Here is a 26,293-nt window from a genome sequence, read left to right as displayed (position 1 = left end):
CCAGACATATGTTTTGCCGTGAACCTCCTAGCGAGATTTAGTTCTTGTCCGACTATAAGGCACTGGAACGGTGTTAAACATGTTCTGCATTACCTACAAGGAACGACAGACTTTAGTTTATTTTATACTAACTATAACAGAGATGGTTTAGTTGGTTTTGCTGATGCAGGTTACTTATCGGATCCGCACAACTCCAGGTCTCAAACCGGGTACGTATTCACGCACGGTGGTACAGCAATCTCATGGCGGTCCATGAAGCAGACCATCATGGCCACATCCTCAAACCACGCGGAGATCCTAGCAATACATGAAACCAGCCGTGAATGTGTGTGGTTACGGTCCATGACGCAACACATCCGGACCGATAGTGGCATGGACGACAATAAGGAAGCAACCGTAATCTATGAGGACAATACGGCCTGCATCGCACAGCTCAAGGAAGGTTACATCAAGGGAGATCGGACGAAGCACATCCTACCGAAGTTCTTCTTCACGCACGAACTACAAAAGGCCGGAGAAGTTCGTGTGGTACAGGTGCAGTCATGCGACAACTCAGCCGATCTCTTCACCAAATCATTGCCGACAACAACATTCAGGAAGCTCACGCACCAGATTGGAATGCGGAGGCTTAAAGACTTAGAGTGATGCTTGGAACAGGGGGAGTAATGCGTGCTGTACTATTTTTCCTTCACCATGGTTTTGTCCCATTGGGTTTTTCTGGTAAGGTTTTAATGAGGCAGCATCCCCAAGCGCATTACAGGGATCCTCTCCTTGCACATGCACGGTTATGTCATCCAAGGGGGAGTGTTGTAAAACACTGGATGGTGGACTCCATAACCGGGCCATGAACGGCCCATACGTGTACCGTCCATCGGACATAGGCCCATCGGCCATTACCTATTCCTAGTTGGTTTTAGTCTTTGTCTTTGTACTCTATATATATCTAACCTCGTTGAGACATTATGAATAAAAACAAGAGTTTTACTCCTTCGATTCTCTAGTTCCATAACAAAAACCAAAAGAAAATATACTAATATGTAGCGCCACAAACATCGGATAGGGAAAATGGAAGTTGTTTCTCAAAGAGACCAAGCCTATATTCACCGAGCTTAGTCTTGTAAGCAGATGACTTGTATTGAGCCCAAGTAAACCCTCTATAACGCCAATCATCTTGACTTGGGACAAGGCATGACAATGGTACAATCGTCTCGCTCAAAGGAGGACCTGCGAAGTAGATCATCGATAATCTTGACCTCTTTGTATTTGTGACCACTCTATGTTTCACACTCTTGAATCTTCCATTAGTCATCACCTGCATCAAAAAAAATTGTCAATAACCACCCAACAAAAATATTAGAAATATGAAACTATTAAATTACCCTGAATTAAAAAATATTACCCTCATATTAATAAATATATTAATGAAACTATTTGGATTCGTTTGTTGTGATGATCTAGTTTTAAAATTAGTTAAGAGGAATAAACAAATAATAAAAAGAAGAAGTTGCAACAGAAAGGTTACCTGAAGAGTATCTCCGACAATAACGAAGAAAGAGGAGTGATCAGGTGGTACATCGACCCAAGTAGTTTCATCTTTGACACAGATTTGTAAACCCTCTGTGTCGTTAGATCTCAGCAATGATATCAACTGTGGATCCGTGTGCTCACCGAACCCAATCTCTTCCTTGGTTGGAGTCTCTTCCTTCTCCGGGTAATGGTTCATCCTTAGACACGAATCGCTTTCCTTCACCTTAACCAGCTTGCTCAGCCTCTCCTTTGGCTCTATCTTTAGCTCTTCCTCTACCATCTCAAGAACTTTACTCGTCATTCCCCTCATATCTTTCATGTACTCTTCCACCATCTCTCTGTTACAACTCAAATATGTCAGTTAAAAGAACAGAACACAACAACAGGGGATCTCTGTTTTTTTTTAATACAAAAATGGTTTTAGTTTACCTGAAAACAGGAGGAGTTTGCCGGAAAACGTCGGCGGTTTTGTGAGACGTAAGGCTAAGATTAGCATTGAGGAGAATATACTCAATACAGCCGACGTCACCATTGGGTCCGATACGTTTACTACCGTAACCAAACGGGTCGGGTGGACCAGCCTTTTCTTTGAGAGAGTCAGGCAAAGCAAAGAACTTGCTGGCTTCTTGCTCCAACAGTGTCAAAAGATCGGGTCGTACACCAGGGTTGATGACTTTGAAGAACCCGAACTCCTCACATGCCTTGACGATTTGGGTTTTGGCATCTGAATCGGTTAAGTCTATAACAGGGATTATAACCGGACTCGGTTTGCATTTTGGGTTACCATACACGTTAGCTGGCTGTACCATAATTACCATGGTTTACTTCTTTTTAATTTTTTGTTTTTGTTTTTATAACAAGAGCTTTTTGATGATCCAAAGAAAAAGAAAAAGAAAAGATTGTCGAAGATCAGAAGGAAGTAAGGAATTTAAATAGAGAAAGAACTTTGGTGAAAAGAGTGTTTTTCTTAGCACTAATTTATAGCCGTCGCTTGTTGTTGTCTGTAGTAGTCGGCTTGTAGGGAAGCAGATTTTTTTTTCTTTGGTATATCTTAAAAAAATAAAAGAAAAAATTGTAGAGTTTGTTGGAAAAAAAGAATATTTTCTTTGATTAGTTACGATTCTACAAATTTTGCTGTTTTCCATACATTACTGATTTTATATTCCGCTAATAAGTAATAATCTATACAGATTTGAAATTGAGTTTTCGGTAGTGATCCACCAAGAATGATCTATATGAAAGAAAAAATTCAGAATCTATACAAACAACTAATTAAATGGAGAATTTTTGCACTCTTTAGAAAGAATGATAACTATCATAATGAATTGAATCTTTAGAATTTAATTTCTTCAAGGTATTATAGAAAAATACATCAACAATTATAATTATTATTATATCATACTACTACTTTGAGTATCAAAATCAAATTTTAAATGGAATCTAATATATTACCTTTCAATAATATTAAATTAAATTTTATGCATAATATATATATATATATATATATATATATATATAAAATTATTTCCAAATCTCATATTTTAGGACAAAGATCATGTAACGGATTTTTTTTTTTAAATGAACCAGTGTAATCAATATTAGTTTTAATAAAATCTTAATACTTATTTGAATATGAGATTATGTTCCAAACATAATCAATTTAGTTTATTTTTAGACCAATTAGGCAATTACTCATCTAAAATTAATTATTCATTTATTGTCATAATATATTTTATTGAAATTTTAATTATAGCATCATTATTTTCATGAGATTCATTATTGAAAATACTAATCTAAAGTAAAAGTATGTTTACCAATTGTGAGGATATATGTTTTTATTGTTTCAACTCATATTTGATGAGAATACTTTGGTCTATATATTTCCCATATATAGAATAAGAAATGGAGAGAAATTACGTGGGATCAATGTGTACCACAAATGTCATTTTTACTTAATTTATTACCATACAAAATTATAAATAGTTTTTTTATGGAGTATTATAAACATTAAAACAGTTTTAGACATCTCTATTCATTGACACGTATTTTAAAAATAATTAATTGCTAGACGAAGAAGATTGCTTCATCAGAAATAGAAGAAAACAAAATTACAGAAAGTTTTTTCACAAAAGATGATCATGCTAATTTGACATGTGTAGGTCTAGGGAGCGTCTAGTCTCCACAAGTACGTCTGTACTGTACAACGTAGTTTTCAATCTTCAGCTTTACCTCGTATATATATGCATGAATTTTGTTATTTAATTAGAGTTTGAGGTTAGATATTGTCGTCAGAGTTTGTATGTCCTATATTTTAGTATTTTATAAGATTCCGTCGACGTCGAAGTTTTTTGGATGATTTGTTTATGATATTTTTGCAAAGATCCCTTATTGATACTGTTGGTGCGGGATTTAGCACCCACGACATACCGATCTAAACTAAAGGTAAACCAAATAGACTTTGTACATTAACTAAACCGAGGAACCCTCTTTTTGGGCTAGCTAAACTGGCCCAAAAGCAGAAGCTCGGCGAAGTCACTTGACCGACCTCCGAGACCGCCCCCTAAGCCCGACTAGATCATCAGAAGAGGAAATTTACCATATTTGAAGATCAGAGATTTAAGGAAAATAGACTTATTTTATAATTAATGTATTCATATAAATAGGGAGATATCCTCTCATTGTAAAGGATCCAGCAATTAATACAAAAACCCTAGTTCTTCATTGTTTTTGGGCAAAACCCTAACTTCTTTCTCAAGAGATCAAAACCCCTCTTTATTTTCTAGTTTTAATCCATTGTTTTAGAGGGAGATCTTAAGTGAATTTGTCCCCCACTCAAACAAATTCATTGTGTGAATTCTAGATTCAACAATTGGCGCCGTCTGTGGGGAACCTTACACTAAGTTCTACGTTTCTTCTCTCTACTACCAAACCTAAGACAAACCAGAAGATCAAGTTCAACCATCGGAACCGCCACCTTGCAAGGCGATTTCCCGGTAGCTCCCGACGAACTGGAAGATGAATAACCCATCCACGGATTGCCCCGAAGACCAGCTTTCCATAGAACTCAATTTCGTTTCAATCGGAGCTATATTCAGAGAGATATCGCAGTTTCACAGCAGCATACTCTATCCTTCAAAATACAGATCCGCCTGCTTACCGCTAGTCAGCTTCGGGATCGATTTTTCAGCTGAATACGACGAACCACGTTACGCATAACCTAATCATAGATCGCCCCGAGAGTCATCTTTCCATAGAAACCGGTTTCATATTGATCAGACATGTCTGCCGAAAGATATCACCGTTTGTCTGCAGCATACACAATCTGTTAAAACACAGATCCGTCTTCATCGCACCAGGCAGCCTTCGGATCGATTTCCCGACAAATTACTATGACCCAGATTACGCACAACCCATCCATGGATAGGCCTTAGAGTCAACTTGCCGGAGAAGGCGACCTCAACCCAATCCGAAGTGTCAATCGAAAGTTATCACCCTATTTCCGAACTGACACATCTTGTTCGAAACCCTAGCTATCAGCTCGTCATCACGAATTGGAGTGTAGTTTGCCGCCGATCTAGAAGAAACAAAAAATCGGTATTCATATGAAACTGAAGCCCCGAGGCTTAGCTTTCTAACAAGATCGACCACGCCTCAATCGGTGCTCTATATCTCAACTTATGACCAGTTATCTTGATCAGATGCAGCCTGTTCGCAATTGTCAGATCCTCTTACATCATGAACTTTTTCCCATCGATCTAGAAAGAACCAGGTGTCATAATGCATATACATCTTAAGCCCCGAGTCTTATGTCTCTAAAGAGATCGACCTCGCCTTAATCCGAGCTGTTTCAAGAAATATATCACAGAATTCCCTCAACTGGTGTGATCTATCGAAACCCTAAAATCGCAGATCCGACCTTTCAAGAGAATCGACTTCGAAAGCATTTTTCTATCGTTCTAGAACGAACCAGACGCCGATCTACATATCAAATTGAAGCCCTGAAGCTTATCTTTCTAACAAGACAAACGTCGAGTTGATTGGCTATTCCTCGCGAAAGATATCACCGTATTTCTGGAACAGGAACATTCAGCCCGAAACCCAAAAAAAAAAAAAAAGAGGAAGCAGATCCACCTTATCAGTTCGCCCTACTTCATGGCCAATTTCGAGCAACCTAGATGAAACCTGTAGTCCATCTACATATCAATCCAAAGCAACGAGGCTTACCTTCGCAACAAGATCGACCTTGTTTCAGCCTCGTAATTCATGAGAAAGCTGTCGCTACATCTTCATATTACTAGGAAAATCATATACTTCATTATCTCAAGACGCTTGGACGAACAATGGAGAAAACAGTCACAACCAACGGTAAATTAATCGATACTTTTCTACTCTTCTTTGGAAATTATNAAAAAAAAAAAAAAAAAAAAAAAAAAAAAAAAAAGCCGAGCCATGCCTCGTATAACCTCAGTTCGGAACTTCGAACTCATTAGTGCTAAAAGCCGGGCTCCACGCTTGCAAATCAAGAATGAACATCCTTTTAAACGGACATTTTCAGTTTGTCCTTCGGGCAACTTGAGTCTCAGTTCGTCCTTCGGGCAACTTGAGTCTCAGTTCGTTCTTCGGACAACTTCTCAGTGCGTCCTTCGGACAGCTCCTCAGTTCGTCCTTCAGAAAACTTTTCAGTTCATCCTTCGGACAACTTCTCAGTTCGTCCTTCGGACAACTTTTCAGGTCATCTTCTGACAACTTCAGTTTCAGTTCATCCTCAGACAACTTCAGATTCAGTTTGTGTTCAGACAGCTTCAGTTTCAGTTCATCCTCAGACAACCTCATAATCAGTTTGTGTTCAGACAGCTTCGACTTCAGTTCAACTTCAGATAGCTCTAGTTTTAGTTTTTCTTCGGACAGCTCCATTTTCAATCCATCTTTAGACAGTTTCAGTTTCAGTTTGTCTTCAGATAAGTTCAGTTTCAGCTCGTCTGCATACAACTTCGATTTCAGTTCATCATCAAATAGCTTCAGTTCTGTTTGAATCTTTGTGAGTCATACAGAATCTTTCGACATCCTGGCCAGATGCTCGACTCGCGTCAAACCGCAAAAGGGGAATAAGCCGAGCCCAGTATCTCGCTCCCTTCAAACTTTTAATCGAGGAATAAGCCGAACCCAGAGTTTTTATTTCGCACCTCAAACTCTCTGACGAGAGATAAGCCGAACCCAGAGAATTCTTTTTTGAATTGTTTCGCAAGTTCCGGTTTGGACGGATATGTAAGCCGAACCCAGAGTTTTAAATTCGCCGTCGACTTCCAAACTGGAACAAAGGAGGTAAGCCGAAGTCCCGTACTTCGCCCTCCGCCAAAGCGCATGTACGCTTGGGTTAAATTACCCAATAAGGATTACTTGATGTAAGCCGGGAGACGTCCCGCCTCGTGTAAAACTCCGAATAGAGTGAAAACTTTATTTCTTGCAAAAACAATTCTTCCAAGAAGACTGAGAGATCGACGCAGCCAAGGCAACCATCGGCGAGACCGTCTGTATGAGGGCGCTAAAGACGTTAGGATCATGACTCGTACTCTTTTTCCTTACTTCGGGTTTTCTCCCATGTGGTTTACCGGAGAAAGTTTTAACGAGGCGACGAGTCCTGACGCACAACATCAGTTTGCGTGCTCGGAATTCAGTTTTCCTAAAGTTTAGATCGAATATTTTTTCCTATAGTTCGGAAACTCGAATGGATAATCGAATCTACCGAACTGGGGGGGGACTAATTGTTGGTGCGGGATTTAGCACCCACGACATACCGATCTAAACCAAAGGTAAACCAAATAGACTTTGTACATTAACTAAACCGAGGGACCCCCTTTTTGGGCTAGCTAAACTGGCCCAAAAGCAGAAGATCGGCGAAGTCACTTGACCGACCTCCGAGACCGCCCCCTAAGCCCGACTAGATCATCAGAAGAGGAAATTTACCATATTTGAAGATCAGAGATTTAAGGAAAATAGACTTATTTTATAATTAATATATTCATATAAATAGGGAGATATCCTCTCATTGTAAAGGATCCAGCAATTAATACAAAAACCCTAGTTCTTCATTGTTTTTGGGCAAAACCCTAACTTCTTTCTCAAGAGATCAAAACCCCTCTTTATTTTCTAGTTTTAATCCATTGTTTTAGAGGGAGATCTTAAGTGAATTTGTCCCCCACTCAAACAAATTCATTGTGTGAATTCTAGATTCAACAGACACGTCCGACGAAAATGATAAGTGTACTGTTTTGAACCACGCTGAGTCGTTCGAAAACTGAACAAAATAGACGTCACGCGGTTCTGATGTTGTGCACAACCTAGCTACTTCCTCGCGTCTACTTGGTACGTGCGAGTGCGCGTTTCTATTATTAGCATGCTTTGTCCTTTTTCCATACGTGGAGGCACTATATTTATTTTCAGTGTGTTTCTGTCGGATTATTGGGTGAACCGGTGAAGCATGTCATCGAGACATCGATCACTCATTTTTGTTTCGTATACTTAGTACTTAGTTACTTATATATACTTAAAACTATATTCTGCTAGATTCTATTTTCGGCGGTGACACTTATACCTCGGAAATGCGTATGTATACGTGGTTTGCTTTATACAATGGATCTTATAATAAAATGATGTAATAATAATAATTTTTGATAGCAGATTGATTCATGTGGTGATTAATGCTCACCATTTCCAAGGATATTCACCGAATCAAGCCCAAACTGTGTGACTCATTTTTATTAAATGTTATATTTTTGTTGTTGGTTGACATTAGTCTTCCATGTAGATTGAGCTATGTAGCCCTTTATATACAATGGATCTTATATGAACATGATCTTTAAAAACTAATTTTTTGATAGCAGAATGATTCATGTGGTGATGAATACTCACCATTTCCAAGGAATCACCGAATCGAGCCCAAACTTTGCGATTCATGTGGTGATGATCAATGACACTAGTCTTTTATGGAGTATATATCTATTGAGCTATATATAGCATTTTATATATATAAACTTTAGTTTTCATAAAACTAGTAAAACATAACTGAAGATTGTCCACCCAATATTTGAGAAGCATAACCATGCAAGATAAATATTCGGAATCATAGGCGAACTTTACTATTTACGACAATTTTTTTAGAAGTTGAGCATATATAATAACTGTGCTGATTAATAACGCCAACAAAACTGACCAGTCCACGAAATTGGTTGTTTATCTTACCGCTTTCAAACAGTTTTATTAAAGAGATATCTCTAGCTCTCCTTTAAACAACATAAATTACAATGCCCAATAACAAAGACGAGTATATTAAAGAGAGTAATTAGGAGACTAGTTACGTTCGTAAAATGTTCTTGAGATATTTTGCATAAAATCAAATTCAGCGTCACCAAGTGCAACAATCTGATGAATATGCGTAAGAATTAATGAAGTTTATCTACCATTCGAACATTTAAAAAAATTATTCGCCACTCACTAGCCGCTGGTGGTAACATGTTTTCATAGTTTAGTAGTAATTATCTTTTCCCAATAAAATTCTAGTGAAATAATCATTCTTCGAAGCTGAAAGGGTCAAATCCTTCACCAATAGATTTTCTGAACTCTTTCCAACACTGCTTGGCTTCCGTGTCTTTGTCTAGCATCGTGTATATAATTGCCTGTACCGACATTAAGAAATAAATAGTATAGGATTTTACTTTTGTACAAGAATAATAATTCTAAAGATTTTTTTTTGTTTTGTTAAAGTAATATAAAGCTTTAAGTTCACAAACCTTATAAAGAGGGATTCGTACATCAGAAATCTGGGCATTGTCGTCATTTAGACAACTATACTCAGCAGCTTCTTGATACCTTTCCTGGAATATCGTCCAAATACACTAACCATTAAATCATGAACAACAGTGTTTTGAAACTTGAGATTGCATTTTAGAACAGTACGTTGCAGGCATAAAAGATTATACTATTGACAACAGAAAAATAATAATAGAAAAATAGATACCAGCAATATTAAAATCTCAACAAGAGCCATCTGCACGTTGAAGTCGGCCTCAGGCTCGTTTTTGTATCGCATGTTTGCGTCACGAAGGAGCTGCACCGCCTCCTCACATTTTCCTTCCTTCATCTTCCGTACCGCCTCCATCTATATATATTTCCCACACTTTTAATATCATTTAACTTTTTCCGTTTAAATTGATTTGATGCTATGGGTACAGCACCCTATGAGATTTGATTTGGTAGCAAACAACTTGAATACGTCATACCAAAAACAAAACTAATAATAACTTTTATATTAAATTTTATTATTTTTTGGATGATAAGGAAAACAAAACCGAATAATTCGTTTGTATTGGTCCAACACAACTCCTACCTAGTCGTAGAAGTTTAGAGGATCATGACGTGACACTAAAATATTGGATAGAATATTTATATGTTTTGCAGATTGTACCTTAATGAAATCAATATCTTCTTTTGAAGGCAAAGAAGGGAGCTTTTGGAGACTGAATGGTCTTTGAGAAGGAATGGGTTTAGCCGAAGCAAGCATTGAGCTCACTTCAAAGAGAGACCGCAATGCGAACTTAGCTGGCAAAGGATTCATATCGGAAGCAGCGGATACGGCTGAGCTCGGCTTCCCGGATATGATCATGTCGGCGGCGCTTGGATGCGCAGCTGCGGCGGCAGAGTAGCTCACATTCTTTATCTTAAAGCCGAAGATACTTAAGGCGCAAGCAAGTGCTAGGGATGCTCCCGCCGCCACTTTTAGTGGCGTTAAGTTCTTTTTATCATCGCGATAATTATCACTTTTACTGTCTGATTTGGCCATCGTGATTGGTGATCTGATGAACAAACGGCCGCTTTGACCGACATTGGAAGGAATACCAAAATAAGGGGTTTGAGATCTGAGAACTGGTTTATGTGTGGAGGTGAAAAAATTAGAGAAAGGAAGTGTGAGTTTCTGACTATGGCCTAGAAGAAATGTAGAAGCCATTTTTCCTAAAGAGTAAAAACAAAAATGGATTTTTATTGTACTGGTTGATTTTGTGTTTAGGTAATTGATTTTTTGTTTTTGTTAGTTTCTTTACATGCATAGTATATCTGAGAGATTTAGGGTTTGTGAAGGAAAGCATCAAAATGTTGCTTCAGACAGAAGTAACTTCAGTTTGACAAAATGGCATCAAAGATTTGCTTAAACAAGCAAGTACGTACATATAGGCACTGTTTTGGTATCCTTTCTTTTTCGAAATTATAAGATATATTCTAGAGACTTTTGATCTAGTGCATTTTTTGAAGATTGATTAGTGAGTTTTCGTAAGATTAGGCTCAGAAAAAAAAAAAAAATTTCTATACTTTAAAATATTTGGAAATTCCTATATGGCGATAGATTCGTTGTTCGTGTGTCTCCTCGGTTAAAGTACAACAACTTCTTTACCTATGATACAAGACTAATATTAGAATAACTTGAATGCTTTACCTCTTCCACTTGCAATCCAATTTTCTCCTTGTGTATAAAAACAACTTTCCAAAGGAAATGTTTTAATATTTGACATTCCAAAACACACAGAATCAGACAAACATATATAATTTAGGTACGTATATGGTGAATGAGTCCAAGAACAAGTTCAGCATGAAGACTAAGTATGGAGCAGCAGTTGCACCTGTTTTCATCCTTGCTGGTGCATATGTCGCTTGGAACTACATAAATCGTGGTTTATGGAGAAAGAAAGACGATAAAAGTGGTCGAGATATCAGAAAAAAGATCGGTAAAAGCGTTGGAGAACAAAAAGGAGATGATAATGTGAAAAGCTTTGGTAAGGAGGCTTCTTCAGCAAGAGATAAGAAAAGTCTCTCAAGATCTGTTTCAGTGGGGGCTATTCGAGGAGGTAAATTGGCATTGCAGAGATTGCTTGATTTGCACTCATATCGTGCTGATACTTCTTCACTTGCCAATGCTGAGATTGAGTTTGAAGCATTACTTTCCCAGGAACACCCTGACTTTGGGATGCTTCAGGTACAGTTTCATATATAAATCATTTTTTTTCTCTTTCGGGTTGTTCATATATAAACCATACTTTATCTCCCTCTTTGCAGAGAGACATTGTGAAGATGGAAATGAGTGGAAAAGAAGCAAAAGGAGTGGAGATATTAAAGAAAGCACTGGAGAAAGCAAGAAAAGAAGGGAAAGGTCATGAGGCTTATGAGATTGAGATGTTGCTTGTTGAGATGTTGATCTACTTGGTTTGCTCTCTCCATAGTTTCATTTCTCATATACATGATTTTATGCACCATCTATATAATAACTTAGTTCTTTTAATAGGGAAACATGGATGAGGCTAAACGATGTAAGTGTCTAGAAGATGAAGTCATAACAGATGCAAGACGTCCTCTTTACCAGGCAAGTCACATATCTTTAAATTTTCAAATGTGTCTTTCAGTGTTTTGCTTATTGTGTGAAATGTCGTTTTATCTCTCAGACTATAATCCATTACCTTCGAGCTGATCCTATGAAGCAAGTCGAGGAGACATTCAACAAGTTCAAAGAGATTCAAATTAGTCTACAATGGCCTGGAAGCTCAGAAGAATGTGAGATTGAACAAATCACATTCGATGAGTTCAAGAAAGTGATGGAGTCTCTCAAGCATGAAATCGAAGATGGCAACAAAAGAAGATCGACGTTAATCAAAGATAAAACGACGCAAGCTAGACCTCAATAATTTCAAAAAATGGTTTTATAACCCAAGATTTGATACATAAATAATAATACTCTTGATATAATACATCAAATTAGACCTCCAAAACTCCAAGATATGTGTATTAATATCATGTTTAGCATAGAAAATAATCAAAATACAAGTTGAAGCTTCCACAATGGTTATAAAAACTATCATCCATGCCTTTTTCTTTTCTGCGTTAAGAGACCATAGTTTAGAAAGGCTTATTAAAGTAGATTATTACGGGCTTTTAATGGGCCGAATAGAATTAAAATAGGCCCAAAAAGTCATCGTCGCCAGAAGAATCTGAATTTGCTTTTAATCATCGTCACTGAGAGAACCCTAAACCATTTCCGCGGCGGCGTTACCCCCCCNCATAAATAATAATTACTCTTGATATAATACATCAAATTAGACCCCCAAAACTCCAAGATATGTATATTAGTATAATGTTTAGCATAGAAAATAATCAAAATACAAGTTGAAGCTTCCACAATGGTTATAAAAAGTATCATCATGATCCATGGCTTTTCTTTTTTATGCGATCAAGTTTAAAACACTATAGAAAGGCTTATTAAAGTAGAATAATGTAGATGTTAATACGGGCTTTTAATGGGCCGAATAGAATTAAAATAGGCCCAAAAAGTCATCGTCGTCAGAAGAATCTGAATTTGCTTTTCATCATCGTCACTGAGAGAACCCTAAACCATTTCCGCGGCGGCGTTTTCCCCACTCCAAACCTCCTGAATCAAATGGCGAATCTCCGAGGAGTCCTGCTCAACGTATCTTCCTATTGCCAACGATCTTTCTCTCAATCGCATTTTGCATCTTCGGGGCTGTTATGTCGATCTGTGGTTAAGCATCCGAACAATCTCGGTCAAATCCAAGGTAGGCTCTTCACGACGACGCTTATGAAATCGGGACCGAAGCATAGCGGTACGGAGCAAGGTGTGAAGCGAAACAGTGCGGATCACAGACGTAGATTGCTCGCTGCTAGATTCGAACTGAGGAGAAAGCTATACAAGGCGTTTTGCAAAGATCCGGATCTTCCCAGCGAAATGAGAGACAAGAATCGTTATAAGCTATCGAAATTGCCGAGGAACAGTGCCTTTGCGCGAATCAGAAACCGTTGTGTGTTCACTGGTCGGTCTCGCTCTGTGACTGAGCTGTTTAGGGTTTCTCGAATCGTTTTCCGTGGATTAGCATCTAAAGGTGCTTTGATGGGGATTAAGAAATCGTCTTGGTAGCTGCATTGTGTTACTGATCCAAAAGTAAGTGCTTTTATGAATTCTCCTTTATAGGTAGTTACTTAAGTGATGATGATGAGTGATGTTTCTTTGTTTTAGGGAAGAAGATGACTGTGAAGAAATGGGAGCAAGGAATCAAAGAACTGTTGCGGCTACTAACTTGTGTGTGGTAAATACGATTACCCAAGTAGCTGTTTGTATGATGTTGGAAACATTTTAACGCCATCACAAAACTTAGTTTGCTTGCTTTTTTTCACAAGTGCTGCTCTTTGTTTACGATCTCACTCAGGATTATGAAGTTATTATGCGACTAGTTCTCTTTGAATAAGTGAAACACCATCATATATTGTCAAATCTTATGTTGCTTATCACAAGTGATGCTCTCGCTCTCTTGTGGTGAAGTTATTTTTAGCAATTCTCGATGATTGTCATAGGGTTATGGAAAGTCATAGGGTCATGGTATGGTATGGTATGGAGTTTGATAAACTTGAGAACTTTAGAGCAATTTACATGGGAATATAATTTTGAGGAATTAGGTGATAAACTTGAAAAAAATAGAAGAGGAAACTCACTATACTAAATCTCCAAACAAAGAGTTCATCTTCCCATATTGTATGCTTATGTTTGTGAGTGTGGACAGTGTCTTAGGTTATATGAATCAAAATATTACACAAACCAGTCGCTTTAAAAAGCATGTGAATGACCCTTAAATAGCAATATAGCATTAAGTCTCGAGAAAACAGCAAGAGAAGCGTTTTGATCAACCATCGTATTTAGGGTTCTGAGAGAATCCTTGACTCTCACTTTTACATATGCATCCATGTAATTGTTTATGGATTTGCTTGAGCACCTTTCTGCGAAGAAACAATGTTCCTTTTGGGGAAATTTAATGATAATGTTTATATAACCTATATGAGCACTTGGGTACTTCAGTTTTGTTGCCTCTTGAAACACTCATTAACCATTACATCGAGTGTTTCTGTATCCAAACAACCCTTCCTCAATATCTAAAAGTTATCCTTTTCCTCGATCTATAAAAGATGTTGCAATAATCCCCCTCCACTTGTTCTTTTTGTCTGCACACCTTGCCTGATCTTTTTTTTTTTTGGGTCAAAACCTTGGCCTGATCTAAAGAGTAAAAGACAAGTAACTATTTCTTGCAAAAAAAAAGGAAAGAATAGTGGTTATTGGTCCGTAGTAGGTAAATGAGTAAGAGGGAACCAAAGTAAGCCAGTGTCGTGTAGAGCAATGACCACGACCACCACGCGGTTTGTGGTCAAGAGGGTCCCAAAATGGCTACACTTCTCTATCAATTTTTTTAACATATCCTACAAAATCTCAATGGTTTTGGCTTTGGGTTGGATTAAACAATACAATTATTCCGAATGTAAATTAAAAATAAAGGAACAAAAAGAACAGCTGGAGGGATTTTGTTTAAAAGGACACTATACTTCCTAGCTTCCGCTCACTGACCAAAAAGAACACGCAGAAACACTTTCAACTGTTGACAGAGAAAGAGAGAGAGAGAGATGGTGCTGTACAAGTACAACAACATTAGTTGGAGATCGGTCTCCATGTTAGTGCTTCTACTTGGTCTCTCCATCGTGGCTGCCGCAGACTCCGCCGGAAAAACTTCACCGGTCGAAGACGGTACGCTCTTCACTCACATAATCTCATCACTTTTCTTTTGGTTTTTTTGTTTTTTTGGAGTTATTGGTTAATGCTGCGTGTTGGGTATTACTCAATAGTGTTAATGGATTAACCAAAGCATGATTCTTTTTCTTCTATGGTTATTTGACCTCTGAAACCTAAACCCAGCTTCTCTGTTTCTAGAACAAAGGATTCGATATGGCCTTTTAATTTAGTTCTTCTTTCTAAAAACGGTTTACTTACAGATCTGGATAACACAAAATCTGTATAAGGAATTAAAAAGTTATAACCTTCACTTGGGATTTGTGAGTTAGGTTTTAGGGTAATCTCACTTCTTCTCTGTCAATGGGGTAAAATTCATATCCAATTTCAGCTGTCACAATCAGAAAGAAAACTAAAGTTTGTGGGTCTAATTCGTTTAATTGAAAAAAAGCTGTAGGCCCATCTCCTGTGTAAAGAAATAGACTCTCCTCTCAGCTGATCAGCTCCTCGTTAACTTCAATTCAAGTCTTCAACACTCAAAACTAGTTGGATATTTATCTTAAATTCCTAATTAGAATAGCATTAAGTCATTAACCCATTAAACTATGGTTAATTTTCTCATTTCTTCAAATATAGAAAATAGATTAAGAAAAAAAAGAAAGAAACGGTTCCCGCCATGTGCCATCTTTTGTTGTTTGTCTGTTTAGTAGTACTAATTTTCTTGAACAAAGACCATATAACCAAAATGCATTGCCCTTTGTTTGACTAAAATAAAATAAGTATAAGCAACATTTGTTTACCTTCCCTGAGGAAAAGGGTACTTGTAACTGTAGACACAAGACCACATATTCTATTCTAGTCATATGAATGTTGAGAGAGACCCACACCGATACTTAATGCATGGGTCCGAAATATGAAATGGTTCAATTCTCGTGTCTCCCTTCTTTGCCTTCACTGTTTCTTTTTGTTATACGTCTTTGTCATATTTTATTTTTCTGATACCAATTTCTTAAATTCCGCTATTATTTACGTTTTGTATCAATAGATATTTTTAACTAATTTTTTTTTGTTGTTGTTCAAGGTTTAGTCGTTAACGGCGACTTCGAGACTCCACCGTCGAATGGCTTCCCCGATGACGACGGGATCATCAACGAAGCCTCAGAGATCCCGAGCTGGCGATCTGACGCCACGGTGGAGCTAATCAAATCCGGTCAGAAACAAGGCGGGATGATCCTGATCGTGCCTGAAGGTCGTCACGCTGTTAGGTTGGGAAACGACGCAGAGATCAGCCAAGAACTGACGGTTGAGAAAGGTTCAGTCTACTCCGTTACGTTCAGCGCCGCCCGCACGTGTGCTCAACTAGAGTCGCTGAACGTTTCGGTGGCTTCTTCCGATGAACCGATGGCGTCGCAGACCATTGACTTGCAAACTTTGTACAGCGTTCAAGGTTGGGATCCATATGCATGGGCGTTTGAAGCGGTTGTGGATCGCGTCAGGTTGGTGTTTAGGAATCCTGACATGGAGGATGATCCTACTTGTGGACCTATCCTTGACGACATTGCCGTTAAGAAGCTCTTCACTCCTATTAAACCAAAAGGTAACGTTTCTATTTTTTCGATACTAAATTTTTATAAATCATACAGTAACATTAGTAAAAACAAATGTAAATTAATGTTGTACTTTTACAGGCAATGCAGTGATTAATGGAGATTTTGAAGAAGGTCCATGGATGTTTAGGAACACGACCGTAGGTGTTCTGCTTCCGACAAGCCTCGACGAAGATATATCGTCGCTTCCTGGATGGACAGTGGAATCGAACAGAGCAGTCCGGTTTATTGACTCGGACCACTTCTCTGTTCCTGAGGGGAAGCGAGCTATAGAGCTTCTGTCGGGGAAAGAAGGCATTATTTCTCAAATGGTTGAGACAAAGGCGAACGCTCTGTATAAGTTGTCTTTCTCATTGGGTCATGCAGGTGACAAGTGCAAGGAACCTTTGGCTGTAATGGCTTTTGCGGGAGATCAAGCACAGAACTTTCATTATATGGCGCAAGCGAACTCGAGTTTCGAAGTATCCGAAGTGAATTTTACGGCGAAAGCTGACCGTACGAGGATCGCTTTCTACAGCGTGTATTACAATACGAGGACGGACGATATGAGTTCCTTGTGTGGACCTGTGATTGATGACGTTAAGGTCTGGTTCTCCGGGTCTAGTAGAATTGGATTTGGTTTTCCGGTTTTTTTCCTTCTTCTCGCATTGGTTCTCATCTAGGTTGTTCCGGTTTAGAAATTGTACTGCTAAGACCGGGATTCCAATGTTGTATGGCTATGTATGTATTGGGTTCAAGCTACTAGATATGACTAAATGAGAAAGTATCTACCTTATATGTCGTTGAGATTAATCAGACTTACCGAAGGGGAAGTCTGCAAAATCGTAGAAACAGAACGCGTACTCACTTGATCCTACCATATCAGTTTAACGACACCGTTGGCAAAATAGGCTAGACAGATTCACCTGTCAGCTAGTTTGCATCTATGCTGTCCATCGAGTTACTTTAACTAAATCTCTTAAATTTAGTATTGATCTTTTCATATTTTTATGTGAGATCGTATAAGACGTTTTACAACAAAACATTTATCTAGGTAAAGCAAAAATATCACATTATGTACCCTGAAAGATGAGTGTATCCGTTTGATTGTTTGAAGACCATCTTCATTCAAACTTCTCAAAAAAAATGTCAGAAAGATATAGATCTAGAAACTTTTGGAAGTCTTAGAGACTGAAAATGTAGAATTCTATTCCACGGAGCTAAATAACGTTCATTGACTTGTACAAATATTATAATACAAATAATTAGGGGAAGAAAGTTATCCAAATGTGTAATTATGATTTTGCTGATTTTTTATTGATCACCTTTCCAAAATGATTCTTCAAAAGTTCAAAACTTCAAAAATTGTATGTTGGAAGAAGCTAAGCTAAGCTGAAGAAAATAGAAAAATCAACATTCAAAAAAAGTCCGAATCACAAGAGAAATTGTAATATGATTCTTTTTGGTCTTTCTTTTCTTTTGATTATGGATTTGATTCTTTTTTCTTCTTTTTGTCAAAAGTGTAATGTTTTTAGATACTTTACCCTGAGGCCAACTAATCAGAAGAAATATCAAAACGTCCTATAGTTATTATTTTACTAGTTTGTAATGGAAAACATTATCGAAAAACTTATTTGTCACACAAAGAAAACATTATCAGCAACTATCAAGCAGTCACGTACACACAATGAAACTGATTTACATAAATAGTCAAACGACGTTGATTCCTCTAGAAGAAAATAAACGGACAAATGAAGAATCTTCTAAGCTAAAAACACGAAGGAAAATAATTCCTAAATATAGTTTTTTGTTTTTACGTCTAATCTTTATAATATGGTTTTATACCATGCATATATTATCTAAACAAAAGTTGCCATGCTATATGAATCATATGATTAAAGAAGGGCTAACCATTAGAATAAGATGTATCTATTTCAAAAAAAAAAGAAAGATGCATCTATTTCTGGTCCTGATGTACACACACTAACAATAATTCGATTAATTTTTTTTAGCTCAAGAAAGGAAATTGGGTAGTGCAAGTGCTTTAGATACGGATCCCAAAGTATGACATGAGAATGTTTGTAGATTTTCTAATATAATAGTGGTATCGTATAGACTGATAGATATTCTAACTAGTCCACAAAAAAGGAAAAAAGGAGAGAAGACGAAGATTCCTCCTGCTGCTGCTATTGCTATTGTAAAATGTAATCTCCTCTAAATTAATAAATGAGTCGTTCAAGTTCTCTCTAATAATCTTATCTATTTAGATAGTTTGTGTTTATCTCAACTAGGTAATTAGTCCACGCCGTGGTTGTATGCATAATAGTTNAGGGGAAGAAAGTTATCCAAATGTGTAATTATGATTTTGCTGATTTTTTATTGATCACCTTTCCAAAATGATTCTTCAAAAGTTCAAAACTTCAAAAATTGTATGTTGGAAGAAGCTAAGCTAAGCTGAAGAAAATAGAAAAATCAACATTCAAAAAAAGTCCGAATCACAAGAGAAATTGTAATATGATTCTTTTTGGTCTTTCTTTTCTTTTGATTATGGATTTGATTCTTTTTTCTTCTTTTTGTCAAAAGTGTAATGTTTTTAGATACTTTACCCTGAGGCCAACTAATCAGAAGAAATATCAAAACGTCCTATAGTTATTATTTTACTAGTTTGTAATGGAAAACATTATCGAAAAACTTATTTGTCACACAAAGAAAACATTATCAGCAACTATCAAGCAGTCACGTACACACAATGAAACTGATTTACATAAATAGTCAAACGACGTTGATTCCTCTAGAAGAAAATAAACGGACAAATGAAGAATCTTCTAAGCTAAAAACACGAAGGAAAATAATTCCTAAATATAGTTTTTTGTTTTTACGTCTAATCTTTATAATATGGTTTTATACCATGCATATATTATCTAAACAAAAGTTGCCATGCTATATGAATCATATGATTAAAGAAGGGCTAACCATTAGAATAAGATGTATCTATTTCAAAAAAAAAAGAAAGATGCATCTATTTCTGGTCCTGATGTACACACACTAACAATAATTCGATTAATTTTTTTTAGCTCAAGAAAGGAAATTGGGTAGTGCAAGTGCTTTAGATACGGATCCCAAAGTATGACATGAGAATGTTTGTAGATTTTCTAATATAATAGTGGTATCGTATAGACTGATAGATATTCTAACTAGTCCACAAAAAAGGAAAAAAGGAGAGAAGACGAAGATTCCTCCTGCTGCTGCTATTGCTATTGTAAAATGTAATCTCCTCTAAATTAATAAATGAGTCGTTCAAGTTCTCTCTAATAATCTTATCTATTTAGATAGTTTGTGTTTATCTCAACTAGGTAATTAGTCCACGCCGTGGTTGTATGCATAATAGTTTTGATTATATTTTTAAAATTTTCTTAAACTAAAATATTATTTTATTAATGTATAATCTCAAAAAAATTATACTAATGTATATTCTCAAAAAAATTATACTAATGTATGAATCTCAAAAACGTTTATAGCAATTTCTCAAAATAACACTTCTGTCAACAATTTTTTGGTATGGTTATTTATTATATAAAATTTAAAATATATAAACTTTTTTATAAGTCAAAAAGTAACCAATACTACAAAAAAATATACAAATTGATTAGCTATATTAATATAAATAATAATATAGAAATTTAAACATTTTCTATGAGAGAATCTATGTTTATGATCATGTTTTATAAAGGTAAAACATTGATTTAAAGATTTTTTTTAATGACCATGTAAACATAAGATTGTAGTATAGTAAAACTGAATCAAATAAAATTATCAAAAAATTTAGTAACTACGTATAAAATTATTGTATATAGAATATTCCTCATTTCAAAGTTTAAAGCAATTAAAATAATTAAAAAAATTAAATTTTACCAAAAACATTTTTTCTTGAAAGATAAATATATTATTTGAAGGAATGAATGTAAAATTATTGGGTAGGAGTTACATTTGAGTTAAATGTAGAGTTAAATGAAGTTAAATACCTTTAAAAGTGGGTTAATTATAAATAAATATTTTAATTTATTTTTGACTTTAAAGAAAAGGAATGCCAAGTGGCTCAATCAAAATTTAAACTTACACTTTTTGATTGTTTTGTTGATATAAACTCAACACTCACACATAACATTCCAAATTGAAAATATTACTTTTGAAGTGACAAACTAAATTAGTTTAAAAAAAAAAAATTATATGAACTTCAATTTAAAGATTTTTTAAAACCCCAATAATAACTTCAATCCTTTTGTTTTTTGTTTTGTTTTTCACTCATCAATATAATTTATAGTGCTAGATTTGATACTAATGGTTTCATCTTTAGAGGATTTAATTAGTTAAATGGTACTTTAAAATAATGACTTATAAGATGCTAATCTAAAATAGATAATGAAGATAAACCTTTTAACACAGATTCTCAAATAAACTTGATTTTTTGTTAAAACCAACATATGTGAATTTAAATTTAGCTATGGAAATTTCAAAAATAAATATGAATAGATTAGAAAGGCAAAAAATATAAAAGAAATATTTTATTTTTATATAAATAAAATAAAATTTGAAAACAATGTTAAATTGTTAATTGTATATAATAATTTCTAAATTAAAATATAGAATCAAACTCTTACAACACATATATATAACAACATTTGATATTGGTGAGAGAGGAGGAGAAAATGAGTACTTATAAGATGATAATCCAAATTAGATAATGAAGATGAATCTTTAAATATAAAAACAATGTAAAATATATATATATATATATATATATATATATATATATATCATGTAGTCTCTAAAATTAAAATTTAGCATTAAAAATTCACAATGATATTTCATTTGGTTTTTTGTAACCCATACAACAAAAAAAAAAGAAATTGAAAACATAAAAAAAAAACTAAAAATGATTTGAGATATTGTGGAAAAAAATGAGATAAGTGGAAGAGAATGTGAAAATGAGAAAGTAAAAAATGCCAATATGAGAGAATGAGGCAATGCTTATTTATATGATAAGAATTGATGAAAGTTACATTTAGACTTATTGGAGTTACAAATATTATTTATTGTGTTTGAATAAAATTGAGTGGTGGAATATGATTAATGAATCATTTATTTTATTTTCAGTTATAATTTTATTTTAATGTATGAATTAAATGTATTGTGTTAATTGGGTCTTAAATATTATTTAAAGCAATTAAACAATTAAAAATCAAATAAAAAAATTAAAAAAAATTAAAAATGTATTAAATGAAAATCAACCAATAAGGAGAGACCAAAACCTTACTTTTATATATATGATTCAAAACATATTAGTTTCGGCCAAACATAATTATATTCATTGTGTTTATCTCACTGTTTGGATATAGAAAAGTATACATGCTATAACAGATATATTACTCTCTTTAAATGTAAACTATTTAAATTGTTTGCTTTTCATGATATGCAATCTACCGAGTTAGGGTGAGGACACAACAACAACAGCATAATTAAATAATTTAAGTTTCATATTATAATCAGAATCTCGCTTATTGGCTGTGTACGTGCATTAGAAAAGCTAGACATTTATACATATATTGGACTGGATCATTGGAATAAAAAAATCACTAGAATTGCGCTATACGCAACTTAAGACGTCCTTATACATGAAAAGCTTTAAAATAAGATGTTGTGATGGGCACGCGCATTATACAAAATATTATTTGGACATGATTGAAGCTTAACAAGATAATATATATTTAGAACATTTCAGAATATGTAAGCAGTTTATCAAAAAGGAATTTTAACTAACCGGCTAACCGCAAAGCGTTATTATCATAGACTATTTCAACTTTGATTTGTTAATGATCTTTTTATGATTTAGAGGAAATCAGGTTGATAGGTATGAGCTTGTGCCCAAACTATTCCTTTTAAGGTCAAAGAGCTGTTAACAAACAATTCATTTTGGGAGTTGAAAACCAAAGTCATCTATTGAGATAACATCAAAATGTATCCAAGGAACAGTATCTATTTGACAGTGATGTCTTAGAATCGTCAAGTCAACATACTCACAAATTTTCAATTACATAAATTTTCTCGTTTTCACTATGTTATACTACAAGAGTCCTCTTTTTACAATGCCGGCTATACTTTTTTTTTTTTTTAATAATGTGCTAGTACTAATTACAACTAACCAACTAATTCGAATTTAATTTCTTTATAAAACTGATCTTCAACAACAGCTCATGGTCAATTCACTATATGCGTCTCTCTCTTTCTATCTTTCACATAGACAAGAAATTCTTCTTGTTCCAATACCATTGCAATTTGAAAACAGCTCCCAAAAACCTTAGAAAATTCTGCAAAACCCACCAAACAAAGAAGGGAACACCAAGAGAGACAAAAAGCAATCATCAAGACAACAAAGCAAAACCCTCTTCTTCTCTTTATTCAATCATTTCCATTTATATACTCAAAAACTCAATCAAATACAGATCAGAACCCATTAAGAGAAGTTTTAACTATTAGAGGAACAATAAAATATGGTTTTCTCTGTTTCTCTATTTGCCTCTCTCGCACCATACGTCGCCTCAGCATTACTTCTCTTCCTTCTCCTTGAGCAACTTTCTTACCTTCTCAAGAAACGCAACCTCCCTGGCCCTCTATTTGTCCCTCCGATCATCGGAAACGTCGTTTCGCTAGTCCGTGACCCTACTTCCTTCTGGGACAAGCAATCCGCCGCTGCAGGCATCTCAGGCCTCTCCGCCAACTACCTCATCGGAAAATTCATTGTCTATATCAAAGACACTGAGCTGTCTCATCAAATCTTCTCAAACGTTCGTCCTGATGCCTTCCACCTTATCGGACATCCTTTTGGAAAGAAGCTCTTCGGTGAACACAACCTCATTTACATGTTCGGTGAAGATCACAAGTCCGTTCGCCGTCAGATCGCTCCTAACTTCACCCCCAAGGCACTCTCGACCTACTCTGCCGTCCAGCAATTAGTTATCATCCGTCATATACAACGATGGGAGGAGAGCACCTCCGGAGGATCTCGTCCGGTGTCGCTGCGGCAACTTGTCCGTGAATTAAACCTCGAGACTTCACAGACGGTTTTCGTTGGAACCTACCTTGACAAGGAAGCCACAAATAGGTTCCGTACTGATTACAATCTGTTCAATCTCGGAGCTATGGCGCTCCCATTCGACCTCCCTGGCTTTGCGTTCAGTGAGGCTCGCCGAGCAGTAACGAGGCTAGTGGAGACGCTCGCCATTTGCGCCCGAAAATCAAAAGTGCGGATGGCTGCAGGAGAAAAACCAACATGCCTAATCGATTTCTGGATGCAGGCCATCGTCGAGGAGAATCCACCGCCGCCGTACTCCGGAGACGAAGATATCGGCAGTTTGCTCTTTGACTTTCTCTTTGCCGCGCAAGACGCATCCACGTCATCACTACTATGGGCAGTGACGCTTCTTGAGTCGGAGCCGGAAGTGCTGAACAGAGTAAGAGAGGAAGTGGCCAAGATCTGGTCGCCTGAGTCCAACGCGTTGATCACCGTCGATCAGCTCGCGGAGATGAAATACACGCGCTCCGTGGCTCGTGAGGTTGTGAGATACAGACCTCCGGCAACTATGGTCCCGCACGTCGCTGCCACAGACTTCCCTCTCACGGAATCGTACACTATTCCAAAAGGAGCAGTTGTCTTACCTTCTGTTTTTGACTCTTCCTTTCAAGGGTTTACTGAACCGGACCGGTTCGACCCCGACCGGTTTAGCGAGACAAGGCAAGAGGACCAGGTGTTCAAACGCAACTTCCTAGCTTTTGGATGGGGGCCTCACCAATGCGTGGGGCAGCGTTACGCGTTGAACCATTTGGTACTCTTCATAGCAATGTTCTCGTCTTTGTTTGATTTCAAGAGGCTTAGATCGGACGGCTGCGATGACATCGTGTACTGCCCCACGATATCGCCCAAGGATGGGTGCACGGTGTTCATGTCTAGGCGCGTCGCAAAGTATCCCAACCTCTCGTTAATCTGAGTTTGATTTTTCTTTAAAAATTTATTGGTGGTGTGTTGTCTATTATCTATTGCTATGTGTCTCTCGAAGTGAGAAGACATGTCATTTGTTTTACTTCAACCTTGTCATCACCATATCTGTGTTGTCTTTTTTTTTTACTTCTTCTTTTATTTGTTTCAGTGAATCAGTGATGTTATAATTTCATATATATATATTTAGTATACTACTCGTTAATATCTCTCTCTTTCTTTTGAATTTTTCGCACTTATGTATTCGATCACTCCAGTTATATATCGAATTAATTAGAAAGGAAGGCACTTTCTCACAAAATAATTTGACAAGTAAAATTTTTAAAATTTAAATCTTGTTTTTAAAATTTTAAAGTGATAAATTTGAAAATAAAAGTTAGTTGGTGTTATTTGAGAAAATTTTATTAATTTAATTAGCCTATAAAACATTAGTTTTTTTTATCCAATACTTCAAAATCGGGTCCCACACATTGGATTTTTTTTATCATATTCTATCTCTCATTTACTCTAAAACTGTGAGTCTTAGACTACAAATAAAACTTTTTTTTTATGGTCATGAATATATTAATTTTTTTATTTATTTTTATTTTATACTCTGTCTCACGAACTCTCTATCTAACAAAAAAAATTGCATATTCTTCAAATTTCTAACAAAAAATACGTGCTTTTCCAATTACTTTTAAAAAGTATCTAATACACTAATGAATTATATATATTCACGGAAGAATATAGTATCCGAAATAAATAAAAACACCCATTACTTGTGAAGAAGACTACGGTTCCATTATATAGCTACCGTCGTGATACGATCCAATAAGAGGTATATATTGTGATTTTACCACCCCAAATGTCCCTTTCTAACTTATAAAGAAAATATATACAGCCGGGTACTGCGAACGTCGCGATGATTTTTGTTTGCAATATATGTTAGCAATAATGTAGTGTTTATTTATTTACTTTAAAACAAACTATATCCCCCAACGCTCCTACTGACAACAAAATTAATTAGGCTACATCTGGCCGACAGTTTTTTGTTTTTTGGTCGTCAAACAAACAAAAAAACGTATAGATTAAATGTGTATGCAGCAACACGTGCAAAGCGTGACCAATCGAGTGGAGATAAATCCATCACCATATCACAAATGAATATGGTGACGGTATAACCAGGATGTAATAGTAATATATCAATATCATAATATTTTATATGGTTGATATATGAAAAATCTAAATGACAAATCTCACATGCTTCATATAGCATCAAAACACTCGTTATTCCGTTATTGGTGATTCCGAGTGTTACAAACTTGCACTCGTTTTTTTCTTCTTCTTTACAACACGATATCAGTAATAATGTGTTAACATCCATTTAATGGACGGAAACAAAAATTTGAACTTGACATACATAACGCATGCATGCTTGCATTTTGACGGGATTGACACGAGAGCATAGAGCATGATAAGTGTAAATGGGTATCTAAACAAGTGTTTCGTCTCGTCAGATACGTTTTTTTTTTTTTTTTTTTTTTTTTT

General features: G+C 35.9%; 6 protein-coding genes across 7 annotated transcripts; 4 read left to right on the top strand and 2 right to left on the bottom strand.

Annotated features, from left to right (window-relative positions):
- Window positions 1,031-2,345, bottom strand: LOC104784176 (gibberellin 2-beta-dioxygenase 3-like). Its single transcript, XM_010509235.1, has 3 exons — window positions 1,957-2,345; window positions 1,523-1,865; window positions 1,031-1,312 (listed from the first exon to the last, which is right to left on the bottom strand). Exons 1-3 carry the CDS (start codon window positions 2,343-2,345, stop codon window positions 1,031-1,033), a joined length of 1,014 nt encoding a protein of 337 aa, XP_010507537.1.
- On the bottom strand, window positions 8,831-10,603 carry LOC104781846. Its single transcript, XM_010506614.2, has 4 exons — window positions 9,989-10,603; window positions 9,542-9,682; window positions 9,315-9,398; window positions 8,831-9,200 (listed from the first exon to the last, which is right to left on the bottom strand). Exons 1-4 carry the CDS (start codon window positions 10,526-10,528, stop codon window positions 9,093-9,095), a joined length of 873 nt encoding a protein of 290 aa, XP_010504916.1. The 5' UTR covers window positions 10,529-10,603; the 3' UTR covers window positions 8,831-9,092.
- Window positions 11,009-12,418, top strand: LOC104781845. The gene is made up of 4 exons (XM_010506613.2): window positions 11,009-11,548; window positions 11,629-11,775; window positions 11,855-11,932; window positions 12,012-12,418. The coding sequence occupies exons 1-4, from the start codon at window positions 11,135-11,137 to the stop codon at window positions 12,249-12,251; spliced, it is 879 nt and encodes a 292-aa protein (XP_010504915.1). The 5' UTR covers window positions 11,009-11,134; the 3' UTR covers window positions 12,252-12,418.
- LOC109132701 (ribosomal protein S14, mitochondrial-like) lies at window positions 12,982-13,849 on the top strand. The gene is made up of 2 exons (XM_019244889.1): window positions 12,982-13,519; window positions 13,595-13,849. The coding sequence occupies exon 1, from the start codon at window positions 13,001-13,003 to the stop codon at window positions 13,493-13,495; it is 495 nt and encodes a 164-aa protein (XP_019100434.1). The 5' UTR covers window positions 12,982-13,000; the 3' UTR covers window positions 13,496-13,519; window positions 13,595-13,849.
- On the top strand, window positions 14,883-17,511 carry LOC104781844. 2 transcript variants are annotated; one of them, XM_010506612.2, is made up of 3 exons: window positions 14,883-15,145; window positions 16,215-16,724; window positions 16,816-17,511. In XM_010506612.2, the coding sequence occupies exons 1-3, from the start codon at window positions 15,025-15,027 to the stop codon at window positions 17,394-17,396; spliced, it is 1,212 nt and encodes a 403-aa protein (XP_010504914.1). In that variant the 5' UTR covers window positions 14,883-15,024; the 3' UTR covers window positions 17,397-17,511. The 2 variants fall into 2 exon arrangements, with proteins under 2 accessions (XP_010504914.1, XP_010504912.1); XM_010506610.2 differs by having other exon boundaries at window positions 14,887-15,145; window positions 16,209-16,724.
- Window positions 22,993-24,919, top strand: LOC104781843 (cytochrome P450 710A1-like). Its single transcript, XM_010506609.1, has one exon. The coding sequence runs from the start codon at window positions 23,262-23,264 to the stop codon at window positions 24,753-24,755; it is 1,494 nt and encodes a 497-aa protein (XP_010504911.1). The 5' UTR covers window positions 22,993-23,261; the 3' UTR covers window positions 24,756-24,919.

This window comes from Camelina sativa, chromosome 4 (genome assembly GCF_000633955.1).
Source record: "Camelina sativa cultivar DH55 chromosome 4, Cs, whole genome shotgun sequence".
In the NCBI taxonomy this organism is placed as follows: Eukaryota; Viridiplantae; Streptophyta; class Magnoliopsida; order Brassicales; family Brassicaceae; genus Camelina; species Camelina sativa.
Note: the sequence above shows the minus strand (reverse complement) of the source record. Positions and strands in the feature narration are given on the sequence as shown.